We start from the raw sequence: 17,200 nt of genomic DNA, 5'->3' as shown, positions 1-17,200 counted from the left end.
TTCGTTTCACAGTGGAAGTTCATAAGCTTTGGATCCCACGTTAACTGTAGGTATACGTCATGTTTAGTCTTATCACTGAAATAGAAATACTAATCGATAATCAACTACCAACCAATCGATTGATCTCTAATAAATAAATCCATAATATCTTATTTAATTTCCCAACGTTTCAAAAGCACTGGGTTAGTTTTGAACATTTATAAATTCCTGAAGGTCAAGAACTTTCTGAGTTTAGCTAATCAGCCGTCAGTCAGTAAAATGCCGTTAGCTTAATGGGTACATTCTATTTGAATTTCTATATCCAGGACTTCTAGACTGTCTTTCACTACATACTAACTCAAACATCTATGTATTTCTTTTAGTTTAACCTCCTATAGTTATTTTCTTTATGTGACAGGAGACTCATGGTAATTAAAAATGACTGAATCTGAAATTAAATGTTTGTATTCTCTATCTGGAATCGAGCCGCGAATCACGTGTATCAAACGCACGCGCGCTAATCAATATAACAGCGGCGAGGGCTCTATTTCTTCAATTGTCCCAAGATGAAAGATGAACAACGAAATAAACTTCCACCATAAGACGTACCGCTCATAAGAGATATGCGTTGAAAATTCCCATACTCGGAAGTAGTTATACGTTCCAAATATGTTCGAAACGAAATTAAATTCTTATTTTTGAATAAATATTTTAAAACCTGTTTTAACGTACATTAAACGGTTATTCATTCAAAAAGAAGATGAATAGTTTTGTTTCATTAATAAATAGTTGATTATAATTTAGATCATATTAATAAATTTGTTTTATTTTGCTTCACCGTATATGCTATATTAAAGTTAAGGACTAATTTTAGAACACAAAGAGTTGTTACATAAAAACACGTCAATAAATTGAATACTTAAATATGATATGACACAATATTCTGAGCCTTTGTTACAGAAGTATTTTTGTGAATAATAATATATTATCACATATTTAAAATTTGATAATGATTCATTTTGGTATAATTTTGTAATTCTTTTTTGCTATTAGGGATTTAAAATATCATGATTTAATCAGAATTTAAAATATCAATTTAATTTAAATTGATTCAAATGTTTAACTTGTGATTTTATACTATGAATAAGTGAGGTAATGTACAGTGTTCTAGCCGTAGTGATTTAAGATAATAACGCGTTATTAACATTGAATCAAGTCAATGTGAGAGTTAATGATAATAAATTCTACATGAAAATATGTTTCAAAAATAAAATACTGTGATTAGGGTAAAATTAAATGAGAAGGACATTATGGAGCAATTGTCTATCTTGTCACTGAATTTTAAAACGAAGATGATGGTAACGGAAGCTTTCTGAAGCTACATAATTTATTTATATATAGTTTTACATGTTATATAATTATAACAAACCTGAAGAAAGTCAAATTATAATATGAGTAATATTTAAAATGAAATATTGCATTGTTATTACACAAGTTATTTTTCCATAATATTTTATACAGAAATAGAAACGAATATTCACTTTAAAGTTATTACAAATTTTCATATAAATTAAAATCTGAATTTATATATATATATATATATATATATATATATATATATATATATATATATATATATATATATATAGCGTCATATACCAAAGTTTTCATAAATATGTCCAATACATTTTATACTTGATTACATATTAGGAATATAATCAAAATTATATATATACCTTATTACAGAAATGTTAAATAGTTGTTGTTACATTCACAGCGAGAAAGGCAGTTTAGATAACAATACACGTATAGATTAAAATTTACAGTATGGACAAACACAATAGATAAGCAAACATCTGTATAAAAGTAATCGTATTTACCTAGCTGCAACTATAGCTAAACTTTATCGTTTATGTATATACTTTTTTATACTTTAAGAATGGATAGATACAATTCATTCTAAGAAATACAGTTTTTAGCAAAAGTAACATAGTGTGTATTTTACAATTAATTCCTTGATTATCTATTGTTGTTTCAATGAAATTCTGTCTAGCTCACTGCCTGCACGGCATATTAAAAAGTATTATTGGAAAACTAGGTTTTCCACACTTGAATCCACATATAGAAAAAGCGGATAATGATGAATTTTCCAAAAGATCCCAATTATATTTTAACATTGACTGAGGTTTGTGAAAATTGTGGCAAAAGACAATCATAGAAAAGTATCAGTAAAGAATGTACACACCACACTAATTTAGTTTAACATTTTTATTAAAACGTTTTATATCTAAAGTTGTATCTGACAATAAACTACATCAGTAATCATATTACTAAGCCAATATAAATATTTCAACTGCTCACAATTAAATTCGATTATACTTAAATTTAGAAATGTACTTGTCTTCTAAAATAAATTATTCTTTGTAATTCCAGTTGCATTTAGAATGGCTGGGAAGGCCATTAGACTAGTAGATGTTGAAACGTAAAATAATAAAATTACCAATTTTAGTATCCAAATGTTAAACATCTTCTATTGGTATCGCTGGCGTAGGTAATGATAGTAGTAGACGAATAAATTATTTTAAAGAAAAATATATAGATCCAGTTGTACTTATGATTATTGCGAAGAATAATACGAATATGTTGTAATTTCAGTTGCACTTGTGGTTATCCAAAAGAATAAAAATCACATTTCTTGTAATTCCAGTTGCACTTACAGCGCTTAAAGATTGTTAATAGTTTAAGTACCATAGAAGTCCAACCGAAACAACGCTGCTGTCTTTAAGAATATTACAAGATTACTGAATTTCTTTTTATTTCTAGCATAATTAAGTAAAGTGCATTGCAATACTGTTTCTTAATATTTCAAAGTGAAATTTAGATGAACAAAATAATTACTTTGATAATTTGGCAGTGAAGCAAGAAATAAACATGAACGTTTGGACACTTCATAAAACCAACAGTGTCGTTTCGACTGAATATTCAACTTGTTATAAAAACAAACTCACTTGTTATGGTTCCAGTTGCACTTTCTAATATTGTGAAAAATGAAATGATTTGGAAATTCTGTTCCACATAGGGAAATATTTAAAAGAAACAAGTACTTTATAATTATTAAAAACAGGTAGTTCAAAATACACATTTAATTTGGATGAAACTTACATTTAAGAAGATATAATAAATTTAATACTAAAATAATAAATATGTAACTATTTAAAAATAATGTTAGCAAAGAATCGGAGAACATAATCATTAATACATTTCTACATGGAAAACACGAGGTTATATAAGTATATATCTAGTTTATTTAATAGAAAAATGACAGTGTCCGTGCTGAGTTCATATGTTAAATGTGTTAAAGAAGAAGTAAAGATTTTAAATCGTCTCTATGTTTTAAATACAAGTTGTTGGCTTTTAACAGTTACTTCATCTATGTTTAGGGTTAGTTTTTAGGTTTCAATATCAGAAAAAAACATAAAATCACAATGAAATATCATCCTTATCTTCATGAATCATCCTCTTCTTTAGTTCCAAATCACACACACACACATATATATATTTCTTCGTTTTATCAACATGTACAGAAAATTATTAATACAATATATCACTCGCAAATATATCTTTTATGTATGTACACATATTCTTATATATTTTTTAAACACTGCACTCCAAGATACAATAATGATTATCATAATAATCGTATCATAATCGTATGTCTTCACTGTTCGTTAAATATTTTTCTTTATTTTTTTACAAAATAAACACATGTACAACGTACATACATCCACTGGCACCTGTTAGATCAGTAAATGTACACATATTTGTATAATTGGTAAACTGTACACAGGACACATTCTTAACAAATAAAAACACTAGATGTTTTATCATTATCGTCCCATTTTTAGTAAAAAGTGTATCTAGGTCACCCCAGAGACTTGGTGCTATACGTATGTCTCTGTTCTAAAAGTGAAGCAGGTATTATCTTTCTTTATAAATCCAACACCTTTAGCAAATCGGTCACTTAATGAAATAAATTAGAAGGGAAGTTGTATAATAAAATTAATATTGATTAAAGGTATGAATATGCGCAAGAAGTTATTTTGTGCATTTATATATGGTTTAGGCCTATCAAAATATATTATTTTATTGTGTTGACTGTTTTAGATATTTTTCTTGCAATCTTAGATGATTTGTTAATATTATTTTATTGTAAAATTTAATTTTCTTTGCTACACTGATTTATTTTTGCGTGTATGTGTAGCTGGAAATACCACACTTCCATACATTACTATACATACGTATACAATATTGTATTACTATATCAATTTACAAATATTAATAAACAAATGTGTTTCAAATTATTATATTTAGCCTCCTCGTTCATTTTAACTACAAGGGATGTTCCCATTAAGAAGACTGATCACAGTGAAGAAAGTAGAAAATTTAGGTCAATATTCGTTGAAAATTAATTGACAATTAATACATAGAATTGAAATATTAAATATTTAAGGTATTTCTGTGTGTGTGTCAATCACTCTCCTGAACAGTTCGTGACTACATATGAAGTAAAAGTTGCATCATCTTTAAACATTCTCTGAATGTCTAACCTTGTATTATTGCAGAAACATTAATAGCAACTGATAGTAACGTTTTGCACTCATATATTATTTCATGATCATAAAATAAATTATTATGGTCTGATTTTGCTGTTCCTGAAATTAATTTTATAATTATGTTATAGAAATTTATATTTGATTCCAATTTGATTTTGAGAAGGTACTGTGGCTTAGTAGTAAAGCACTTACCTCTGGTGTGTCAGATCTTTGTGTCGATCCTCGTTCAATTAAGTTTGTGATGTAAATAATCGTGTCGGTGGTTTTTGTCGATATACCCCGTTTCCCTCATTCTAATTCCACCAAGTCTTCCATCACCATTCACTTGCCTTAATCATCCGTCTTCCTTAGCAGAAAGGGTATAATCTTGCAATGTTAAACTCAAAGATTTCATTTCATATCATTTGAACGTGATTTTGATAAATAACTAAAAATATTATAGAATAGTATAGAATGTGCTTTCAAATGCATAAATGTTTCAGCCATTGCTCATTTGACTTTGAATGTTTTACTGAAATAGTGAATTCAGCATATACTGAAACATGTTTGAAGGTCTGTCCACACGATCTGTTCAGAAGTACTTAATTACAATTTTTGTTCATTAAATAAATTATTCATTCTTCATTGTATTACTTATTACTTTTACAAATTATTGTAAAAATATTTAATTTTTTATTGGAAAACTATTGGAAAATGCCAGCGATATTCGAGTCTACAAATGCAAAACAATTTATGATATTTTTATGTTTCAAGATAGTTACATTGTAATTAAAAACATCTATGAACTTTCATGGTGTTTCTCAACGATTGGATCTTACGAATTTAACTCTGCAAGTAACTTATAAATCAACTAAAGCATTTATTTTTCTATTCCTTTTATTATGCATCGACCGAGGTAATTTTACATTTCAGTTCATAGCAGTGAATGGCATTGTGATGCTACAGAGTAACTCAACACATCATTACTTTGAAATCTTATAATACTTACGTATATGGCAAGTTTTGATGGAAACTAGTACAATACAATAATTATCTACTAACAATTTTAAGCCTAAATAATAAATGTTATTTTAATTGAGAAAATGTTGAGTCACAAGTACCCTTTACAGGAAAGTTGGAAGAACTGCATAAATTACAAGAAATGACTAGACAATCTCATGGAAACTAATAAGAATTATATTTACAGAGTGAGATTAAAGTAATGCACTTAGAAATTGACATACTGAATATAACTGCCAATAATCAGTAGTTCTTTACGAACGATTATAAGCTTCTTGTGCTCATTATTTTGTTTTCATAAAAATCTAGATGGCACTAAAATTGTTACCATTGATTTCAAATCTTGGTACAGTGTATAACAATTAGAATTTGGTAAGTAAAAGGAAATTTAAAGTAATGCAGAATTAAAAATACTGTTTGGAAAGGTAAATAAACATAAAGGAAAATAAAGTGTATAAATCCAGAACTTGTTTGTTATTTTGTGGATTTATAATAATAAAGTAATCAATATTCTCCCACCTGGACTTTAGTAGTTAAATGAACATTTAATACCAAAGAAATAAGTGAAATAGATGAAAAATAAAAACTTATATTTCTAAATTTGTAACTAATATCATAAGTTGAGTTCGGAAAACTGCAAATAACATAAAACTAAAGATGAAATCGTATTCGTTCCATTTTGCTTAGAGCAACTAAGCTGTTGAAAGTACTGTCAGTTCTCGTCCAAAAATACTGTCAGTTCTCGTCCATGAAGTTTATGAATTTCTGTTACTATTATTACTACAATCATACGTTAAGTCAGTGCGGCTCAACAGAAATTTTATTTTAAGATAACTATTTTAATATATTTAAACTTTTATAAAAAATAATTCTTGAGACACCATTAAATCGAATTCAGGCTTTTCTTTTTGTTTGGGAACGATAATCAACTATTTAGCGTCAGCAGTATCTAGACAAAATACAACAAATAACAATGATTTTCTTTTGAATGCCAGATACACTTGTCATTTTGTTTCGATCAAAGAAGGTTTTATATAAGTAGAGTATATGATTTGAATATTGAAAATATCTTCATAAAGCTGCCCTCCATTCTCAGGTTCAACAAAGTTGATTGGCTGATGAGTATTAAATATGATAAGTGGCTTTTTAAAAAAGATAAACTGAAGTAAAGAATGCATTTGTTTAGTTTAGTATTTTCATAGCTAGTATTGCTCATACGGACATTCAGTATGAATAGAGTTTTTAAATGGCCTTTATATCATTAAGTATTATATAGCATTAGTATATAGAAATCTAGACAAAATATAACGAAAATACAGTTTGAAGGTAGTTATATATTTCTAAGAGAAAGAGGAAAACATTTCATTTAGCTGGCAGATACAAAAGTAAATCGAGAAAGAATGGAATATTATCTACACGATATCTCTACTACACATATGAAATGTATGTATGTACTTCCACAACATGAAACCACATACAACGTATTCATAAGAATCATTAGGAGTACTTTGCATATACTTTGCGTAAGTCCCCTAATTGTAAAATTGAATAATGTATAACGTTTGTAATTTTATTTATGTCAAAACCTTCAAAATCGTACTTCTTTTCTTTTTTGCAAGAAAACAATGTACTTCTTCCTCAGAAGTAGTACTATCTATATATAAATATTTGAATATGTACATAAAATTAGCACCGTAGTTTCAGCTTTTTTTCTGGTATTTAGATAGAAATTATAAAGTGGTTCGACCAACACACAATCATATATGAATTTTTTCATATATGTAAATTATGAAGAGCATAGGAACAGGTGAAGTAAGCTAAGGGAATATCTTTAAAGGAGCAGGTCCGAAAATACACACTTTATTAATAAATTCACATTTGACAGGACATTATCCAGAATATTATACTGTACCTCTCAACTCACTGAGCCTCGTGATATCGATGCTGTTAATTAATTTGAAGCGTATGAGGAGTGTTCAGTATACACTTGTTAAATATAAAGATACATTTATAGGTGAATATTAAAGTGAGTATTACGGACCATACAGAAGAATTCCAGGTTATTTTCACATGACATTAGGATATCGTAATGACTGCTAAAGTTTAAAAAAAAAACGGCTGATAATTGTGAATTTTCTTTAGAGAGTAAATATTAAACATCAATTATATTTATTTTATAGCAATAGTGTGAAACACGAGTAAGTTATTTAATTGTAATATTTAGAAGAAAACGAAACTTAATTGTGTGTAGAATGTTATGATAGTTGATAAGGAACCAGCTCCTTCTATTCAAGTGACCGATGAGCTAAGAGTGATGGTTTATGTTACTTTAAAATTTTGGACGATTGCTCTGAGTTTTAAGAGTATTATGTCTCGAAAAAAGAAATGACATCTATTTTAGTTGATTTAGCGTTTGTTTATGTGTTATTTTCTTTTTATTTCCTTAATATTTTCTGGTGCCGTTTGTGTAAAATCTAATATCTTCGTTTTAGTCTAGCACTTATCAACTACGATGTTAATGTGGCGTATGTTTCAAATAAAACACGATCAATTGTCTTCTTGATGTTTCTCTTCTTAGAACAAGATGATGATAATGATTGCTAAAATTCTGTATCGGGTAGGAACTGTTGTTTCGCGACAGAAGACAGTTCCATGTCTATTGGTTTTGTATCATCATAGAGGGCAGGAGCTTCACATAAAATGGCAAATGTTCCAACGATGGACGCGATGGTAAAAATCCAAAGAAAAAGCCGATCAAGAACCATGGCTACAAAACCCCAATCTTGATCTTCCTATAAAAATGAAAAAATGAGGAAAAAGAGAAACAAGAGATTAGTTTTATACAGCAAGAAAGATATAACCCTCTTTTTAAAAAAAATACTAAATGTATCCTTTAAGAACTTACTTTTCTTTTCACCTGGCAGCCGGCATTTTGTAACCTGCAGACCAGAGCCCTTTCATTGGTCTAAAAACTTACTTAAATGGTGCACGTGATCTCAGGTCCGATTTCAGGTGAAGATGCATTCAGTAATTAATATTAAATCATCTTTTATAGTCTGCAAGGCATACCAATTGAAAACATGTGATATGACATATTGCTCTCATTTTACACCTCTTTAAGTGCGGGTCGCCATTCTGGCAATAATTTTATAATCAATATACGTTTAGTTAGTGGTGTATGTGTCAAGTAGTTTGATATAGTAGTTAAATTCCTGTGGATTCACATTCTTAAAGGTTTCAAAATAATTAGAGAAAGAAGAATCATTCAAACACACGAATTTGTCATTGGTTATTAGCTTATTAGCTCTTACCTGTCAGTGAATTACTATATAATACAATACAATTTTAGATTAAACAGTGAAAAGTCGTTTCTCAAAATCGTTATCTGTTTCTACCACAATACTTTCTAAATCCTGTGCATTTCAATTTACCCACCAGTCAATTATTGTTAAACATTATTATTTTTTAAATTACGCAGTGATAACTTAAGGTGTATCTCAAATACAACGTATTTACCTTTACACTACTTTCTAAGTTTTGTGTGCTTGGATATAACCGTCATCCAACTAATATGTCATATAATAGGCACAGTATTAAGCCATGACACTTGCTACTTTGATTCACAGCATTCTCAAATCCTATTCAACTTAATTATGCTCCACAATGCCTGTTTCGTCTAGTTTTAAAGTGTATGTTTTGTTTCTATGTCTATTTTTATTTATTTTATAAATATGTCAGGATATTCTCCAGAATGACTTATTTCATAAGCCAAAATTGAGAAGATAATATATTTTCGTTATCAAATACAAGCCACAATTGCCAAAATTCATTGTACGAAACACGATATCACAGATTGTGCCTACTTTAATATTATATTTGTTTTCACTATTTTACAAAACTATGAACAATTATTTATTAATTTTGTTTCATTACAATGTCTAAACAGGAGTAATAAATCATGAAATATCATTCATTAACAAGATTCGACCACTCCAATTACATTATTCCCTCCTTTGTAGTGTCTAACTTGGGATTCCAAAACGCCTAGAGCATGTCTCTGAATGTTACCTTTCAGAACTATACCACAAAAATTTTCTAATTATGACGACACGATTAAAAGCCAAGTAATGCGGAGAGAAGAAAGTGTAAACACTTTGTCCAGAAACTACGCAGAAAGTTTTTTCAAAGATGGGGGGGGGGGGAGCAAAATATAGACACAGAAACAATTGTCGCGAATACAAACACACATCTTGATGCAGAAAATATCAAATGTAAAACAATCATTTACAAAACTTATATATATTTATTAAATACTCTAGGAGTGAGGACGCAAATCTAATATGTTTCGATATATTTTGAAACCCCCTTTCGCCCTCCTCTGCGGGCGTCATATAAAATATTTTATATCGCCTCTCAGATATTTTTCTATATTTTCTCTTGTTATTTTAAATTCGGAAACAAATTAATTCCTATCCAAAGAGAGCTCATTCTTCAAAAATAAATCTGAACTGGTGTAAATCTATTCTGTGTGTGTGTTTAATATGTAATATTTTACATGACTTTTGCATAATTTAACGATTTGATAAATCTCATTCTGTAAAATATTTCAATAGCTATTTTAGAGAATCGTGCTTCAAGCCTTCGGTTTAAAAGTTTTTTTTTTTTTTTTTTTTTTTTTTTTTTTTTTTTTTTTTTTTTAGCGTTTGCAAAACTGTATCAATTTTGCACTGTGGAAAACAATACAGCATTTTCCAGAAATCCACATGTCTTTTTCATACTGATTGTAGAAACTTCTCCAGCAGCCCTTGTACTTACGTACTTTGGCAGTAGCGAGAGAATATAGGATAGGATTTGTAGTTTGAAGTGAGCCTTTAACTATTGCAGTATGTTTAATGCACTCTCACCAAAGATCAAACCCAGGACCTCGTGCATCAGAAACGTGCTCTCTAGCTGCTAGACTAGGATTAGAGCTCCAATTCTTAATGTTTCAGTACTAAATCACTGTAGCTATCTAACATTCTAGAAACACTCAATACTTCCATAAAACATTAAACACTATAAATTTCTAAGATTTTAATTTATAAAGTATTTTCAATTTTTCATTGGATACTGCAAAAGATGAAGGATAACATTTTAAGATTTTTTTAGCTCTTATAAAACTGTTACTTGTAAAATACCTCGGGTTTTCAAGGATATATTGTCATTGTTGACCAGTGTGCTATCAAAATTTACTACAAACTATCGAGTTGTCTAACATATATTGAGCCTTTAGAGGTTAAAATTGAGAAGCCATTTATTGTTTTTTGAAAACACCATTATGAAATCACGTATGCACCAATTTTTCGATGAGCTATTGCTATTTTACTGTCAACGTCAAAATTACGTCGCTATGTAACTTCCGTAATTTCTGAACAAAAAATTATGACATTATTTTCGCAGGCCTCTTTTGAAAGTAGTTTAATACGCTTTAGAGAGCTCTGCAGAGACAGAACCAAGCACTAATCTGACTGTGCGAGTTTCAGGTTGTACGGTGGATATATTAAAATCATTCCGCCAAGTTCTATCAATTTGTGATGGGTCGTTTGAGAGGTATGTGGTCTGGCGTTGTCAGTGTTGTATATGATACCCTTTCTGTTGATCAGTACCAACCTGTTCTTTTGAGTTGCTAGGTGTAGTCGGGCTATTTCTGGCTACAGTGCTGGCCTCAGTCTACCGTCCTGTCTGGCAGCAACAACTTGTGTTGCAGATTCCCACCACATTCAGTATATTACCTTCCTTGAATTAGTGGGGCTTTCCTCCCTCCGACTACAATTTTTTGCACATCGCTGTTATAGGTTATCGAGTTTTCGACATTCGTGATCAACAGCTTTAGAAATTGCTTGATTTCGTTACGTTTCAATAGAGATTCACAGATAAAAATTCGACCGAGCAAATCTACTTGAGTCAGATCATGCAGCACCCTAATGTCAAACTTTTTTGTAGGCAGCTGTCTCCAAATTATTTAACATTGGTGATGGATATTTAGTTCATTGACAATATAATGACATGTTACTTGGTGGTCTTGCTTGACGTTTGCGCCGAATACCATCGTTTTTCTGTAGTCAATCACCCATTACGAAAAGCATCTTAGACACCGACATTTCTAAACCGAAGGCCTTTGAACCATCTTTTGGCTTGTGATGTTGGTAACATATTTTCCCCATAAACATCACAAATTTCTTCACGCGGCTGAGTAGCATTTCAACCTCTATCAAAATGAATTTTCTTTCCTTAAATATAGTATCTGTCTATTGATTCATATGTGGGCAGTTGTCGAATTGGGCCGTTGTAAACCGGTATGGCACACAATACTAAATTAAACTGCCAAAAAGCATGCTGGGAGTAAAGAAAAAAGAACAATAAAATAAGCGCTGATCCGATCGCACAGTGAACTATACACTACTCAATCGTGAATCCTCGTAATATCTTCCACTTCTGTTAGAGTCGTATACGAGACTCATAAGTAAAAGAGATGCATTTACTGTTATGAAATAAAGTATATGATTGAATAATTGTTTACGAGATGACAAGAGAATACTTGATTTAACAATTATATGTATGTAAACATACCTGCAGTAACTCATTTCTAATTCAACGACTATGTATCGGATTCCATCGTAATATTCGTTTATCATTTAGCGTTATTTTTATTATAGTAAAATAGTAAACTCATAGTAAGATAGAGACATAGTAGACATAGTGACATAAATAGTAAAATAGTATAGTAAAATAGTGACAAGAGTACTGTTTTCTTCATTACCGTATTCTTGGATTATACCGAGATCAAGGCTTCTATTGAAAGATACGTATATTTATGCAACTTGTTTTTCAGTTTCCATAAAAAATTTAGAATGGTGCAAGAATTACAGAGCAAAAGCAGTAGTTAAATTTTAAACTCACTGCTCAATATCTGAGATAGCTTTTGGTATATTAACTAGCTTAAAACGTTTCTACATTGTTTGAGGTGACCAGGATCACCTTACTCTGAAAATTAAGGCCTACCGCTCACTGGCAACATTTTGTCGGGCAACTATCTTGTTGCTCTGGCTAAATGCATTGAGTCTTATGGGAGTCCGCTCACTGAGGCGACAGCGACAGAAAAGTTGCCGAGGTGTCGCCAAGCAGGGCGACAGCAGGGCAACAGCTCGGCGACGGAACAGTTGCGCAACATCTAAAAATGCATTGAGTCTTATGGGAGTCCGCTCACTGAGGCGACGGCGACAGAAAAGTTGCCGAGGTACCGCCAAGTAGAAAGATAAAAAATAAATGTTTTCTACAAGTATTTTCACGTAACAGTTCGTTCCGTGTGTAGCGCGTGAAAAGAAGTGTTCGCAATACAAACTAACACATTCTTTGATTAGTGACTAACATGTCTTTAATTAGTGATAAAGACTATGAAAAATTAATTGAGGAAATAGAGAAACCCCCAGCGTTAAAGAATAAATATATATAAATTAGAAATATATATAAAGAAGAAATTATTGAAGGAAGTGTGTTTTGCTGTTTTAAGAAACTAGAATGAGCTTTCCATCCAAGAAAAAACAACACAGATAGGTACACTCATGTCCAAAATTATTGTCTATAAATATGTTTTTTGTAGGAATATAATTTGATAACGAATTCGCCCGGTATTTCTTATAATGTTAGTGTGTGTATAATCAGCAAAGACATGTATGTGGAAAATTTCATGTCAAAAGAATAAGAACAATAAAACGAAAATAAATCTTTATTGTCCATTTAGCAACATTTTATTTTACTCATTCTAATTTTCTTATTTATAATTCTTTTCCTATGAAATTTACCATAAATATACATTTCCCGATTATACACATAGTATCAGTATTAAAAGTAACCTGCAAAATCATTATCAAATTATATTCTTACAAGAAGACAGTTATAGATATGCGACAATTATTTTGGACATGAGTGTACATTAATCGATAATGACATATCGCTATCATACTACACTCTACTACTTTCATTAATTTCCCACAACTAGAAAAATATAGATAAAATTATCATTATCAATTTTCCTTCCATTTCAAATATGAAAAAGAAAAAACTGTACAGTATAAAAGTAGCCGATTTTAAAACGTGAAGAATACACAGGAAGAACGAAGAAAACCAATTTTTATTTTATGGCTATACGTAGAACATCTAAGAGTACAGTGTTGTCGGATTCCCGCTTTTGTTAGTTTCGTTCTGTTAGTTATTTCCAGTCGTTTTATATTTTCATTATTCTTGTTATCTTTTGATTCGAATAATTGTTCCTGTTCGTATTAGCTTACATAATGCTGTTATTTCTGTCTCTCATTGACGCTCAGGGACGTCATTTAGGGGGGTAGGAGGGTGCAATTTCCCCCAAGAGTTTGAGAAATATATAGGCCTATATAAATACTCTAATCTATTGTCTATTAATATACTAGTACAAAACGTGAAAGTCTTATGTCGGTAGAGCTCTTGCCCCCTCAAGCGAAGTTTGAAATGACGCCCCTGTTGACGCTACCTTCCAAAATTTGATAGCATTGGCGTAATTAGGATAATTTGCTGGGGAACCATGACCCCTTACTTCTAAAAATTGCAAGAACATTTTAGAAGATCTTGTTATAATAATGTTATATATGTCGTTTGAGTCCATCCCCCGTCCTCATTGTTAATCTTTTCAAATTATTTAGTTCCGCATTGTTAGTTTCACTCATGACTTTTTTGAACTTAAAGATCTTTAACACGCTCGAAAACCTGTGCACGCTAATTCCGAGTGTGAATTGATTAAAAAAAAAAAACTCATGCAAATGGTAAAGGTGCCCACGATAGGGTACATGTCTAATAGACCTTTCGTACTAATTTGAGGACGCTCAATCCACCAAATTTTGAGATTATTTTTCTCGAGACCCCAGAGAGGGACATGCTAAGAAAATAGTTCTATTGGATTGAGCGTCTTGAAATTAGTAGAAAAGAAGCACTTTGAAATTTATCCAAGCAGGTCTTATTTCATTTATTTAAATTTATTTATTTAACCATTGGAATGGGCTATAGTTTTTTTAAATTCCCGAAACCAGCGATTATATGAACTGTTCCGGTTGCCGATTATGTAAATTGTGATATCAAATACTCGGCAACTTTTCTGTTGCCGTCGCCAGTGAGCGAGGGTATGGCAACAAAACTGTTTTGTCTCCGTGAAGTTGCTGACTGCAGGCGACAGCGACGAGATAGTTGCGCAACTGTTTTGTCGCCAGTGAGCGGTAGGCCTAAGAAAAAAATAAACTCCAATCGCATTGTTCTTTCTCCAATTCCAAAATTGGTCTTCGATCTCTTCCATTATAGGAAAACAAGCACTAAACAATTTTCTACAATGTAATAATACATATGCAGTATTCATAGATAATATTACAGTACATAGTTCACTAACCTTACCTATCATGATCTAAGATATTCTAGAGACCACCTTACCTATTAAACACATGCAGTACATATACGTGCAAAAATGTAATTACTTGGTTATTTTTTTATTATTTTCAACATAAATACATAATCAACTTAAAAGTTGCGTTTTCCTATTTAGAAATATAGTTTACTACGAAATAGTGTACATGTTCTCCTATAATGGAATCTTTCCTTTATGTTTTTATTTTTGCTACTTGTCAGGCCAATAAATTTAACATTAACTGTTAGCAATATGTGTAAATAGTAAGATATATATATGATCCTCAGCGCTATGTTCCCCACTCTCCCCATCCCATCGACTTACGTAAAGCAGTACGTTCTGTAAACATTTACGTAACTTCTATTTTACGTTGGGTTGAATTTATGAATTGCTTAAGGATATCTTCGTAAAAAAAATGCAATGTTTACAAGAAGTTTCTGTGTCATGTGTTTCACTGCTATGAAATAAGTCAACAATAAATACAATCTGCTATTAAGAGTTTATGACTTTTCATGTACCGTATATAAATAAAAGTCTATTCCAGCTGAATGGACTACCAACTGCATCAGATCGGCAAAGAAAGATATACTTCTTTATCCTCATAGAAGTAGTTTTTCTTGATTTCTGATTCTTGGATGTACATTACCTCATCTGTTTCACGCGCATTTTTACTGTTGCAGATTCTTCCCAAAAGTTGGATGTTTGTAATTTTATAGCATCCTACCTTTCAAACACTAAATAATAAATATATGATATTGTACGTTTTTGTTTAATATTTAATATATAGATTTAAAAATGTTGCTACTATGGATATATTAGATTGATGTTGCTAAAAGATATATTGGATTAGCAACACTGTGAAGCTTGTGTTACTGCGGAGTATGTCAAAGAATGTCTCTTCGTCAATACTTGGATATTATATATCATAATTTCATCGATTTTTGTCGATTAGTTTAAAAGTTACAAGGCTCTTTCAAGACAAATGGACCAATCAGTATATTATATAAACTGTATTATTTCAACTGTAGACTATAATGCAACATCATACAACAGTACTTTCTAGAATATAAACTATAGCTAAACTTGTGAGAAACATACGTATTAACATAATATTTGACACAAACTTGTAGCTCCCTCGTGTCTAAGCAGTTAGCATACACGCCTATGGCGTGAGAGACCATATTCCGCGGGATTCCCGACAGGAGCTCATGTGGTTCGAATCCCACGTTAAGTTGTATGTCCGTGTCTCATATAGCCTAGCTGCTGAAAGGAACGCTGAACTGAAAAACAACAACAAATAACATAGACCTATATCAGGGCGCAAAATATCCGGTCGCCAGGTCACCATTGGCGACTAGAAATTTAGTGCTAGCGACTAGTGTTCAGTAGAAATGGTTTTTGCCTAAACTCACAGGTCTGCGCAATTCCTGTTTTTAATTAAAATAATTAAAACTAAAATTGCTTTTTAAGTACCTGCAACCATATTTATATAGGGAAAAATGAATCTTGTCTTAGCAGAGTGGACCGAATATAAACTTTTGTTTTCCTCATTGACGTTGAATCAGACACTGAAAAAGAGTGAAAACTTCATTACAAGATTCCCAAATTTGCTTCCAATTGTCACATTTTGTGCAGTTTTACCTATGCTGCTTCATGTGAGAGAGACTTCAGCAGTCTCAACAGAGTTAAGACTGTCTACATGAATTCACTGAAGACTGACTCATTGGATGATTTGCTCACAATTTCCATCATTGAACCTTCACTTAAGGACTTTAATTCGAAAACTGCAATCGACAACTGGTACTTCAGTGCGCAGAGAGAGAGAGAGAGAGAGAGAGTTACACAAACGTGAAGTCTTCAGGTAAGATTTTTAACACGTATACGAATTGTCCAATTCAAAATTGATTATCTTGAATCTAATTGTCTGGTTTTCAAATTTTATGCCCAAATCTCTTTATTTGGCAAAACAAAGGCCAGGAGGAGGGTATCTCATAATTTGTACATGCGAGATACTGGCGACCATCATTTCTGAATTGGCGAGTGCGTCTGACTTTGAAATTTTGCGCACTGCCTATATTGTAATTTCAAGATTTATTATGTAACTACGAATTGACGTAAGTCGCGTATTACGTAAGACGGTGGGGAG

The 17,200-nt window shown here is 31.1% G+C and overlaps 1 protein-coding gene across 1 annotated transcript in view; it reads right to left on the bottom strand.

Annotated features, from left to right (window-relative positions):
- Positions 1-1,597: 1,597 nt before the first annotated feature.
- Positions 1,598-17,200, bottom strand: part of LOC145666618 (acetylcholine receptor subunit alpha-L1-like) — a 574,605-nt gene continuing 559,002 nt past the window's right edge. Inside the window, exon 7 of the mRNA XM_081734056.1 lies at positions 1,598-8,383. Within this exon, the coding sequence (XP_081590182.1) occupies positions 8,192-8,383 (192 nt within the window). The 3' untranslated portion in view covers positions 1,598-8,191. The remainder of the gene's footprint in view (positions 8,384-17,200) is intronic.

The sequence above is a fragment of the Thermobia domestica genome, chromosome 12, assembly GCF_964235325.1.
Source record: "Thermobia domestica chromosome 12, izTheDome1.hap1.1, whole genome shotgun sequence".
NCBI lineage: Eukaryota > Metazoa > Arthropoda > Insecta > Zygentoma > Lepismatidae > Thermobia > Thermobia domestica.
This window is presented reverse-complemented; position numbering and strand designations above follow the sequence as displayed.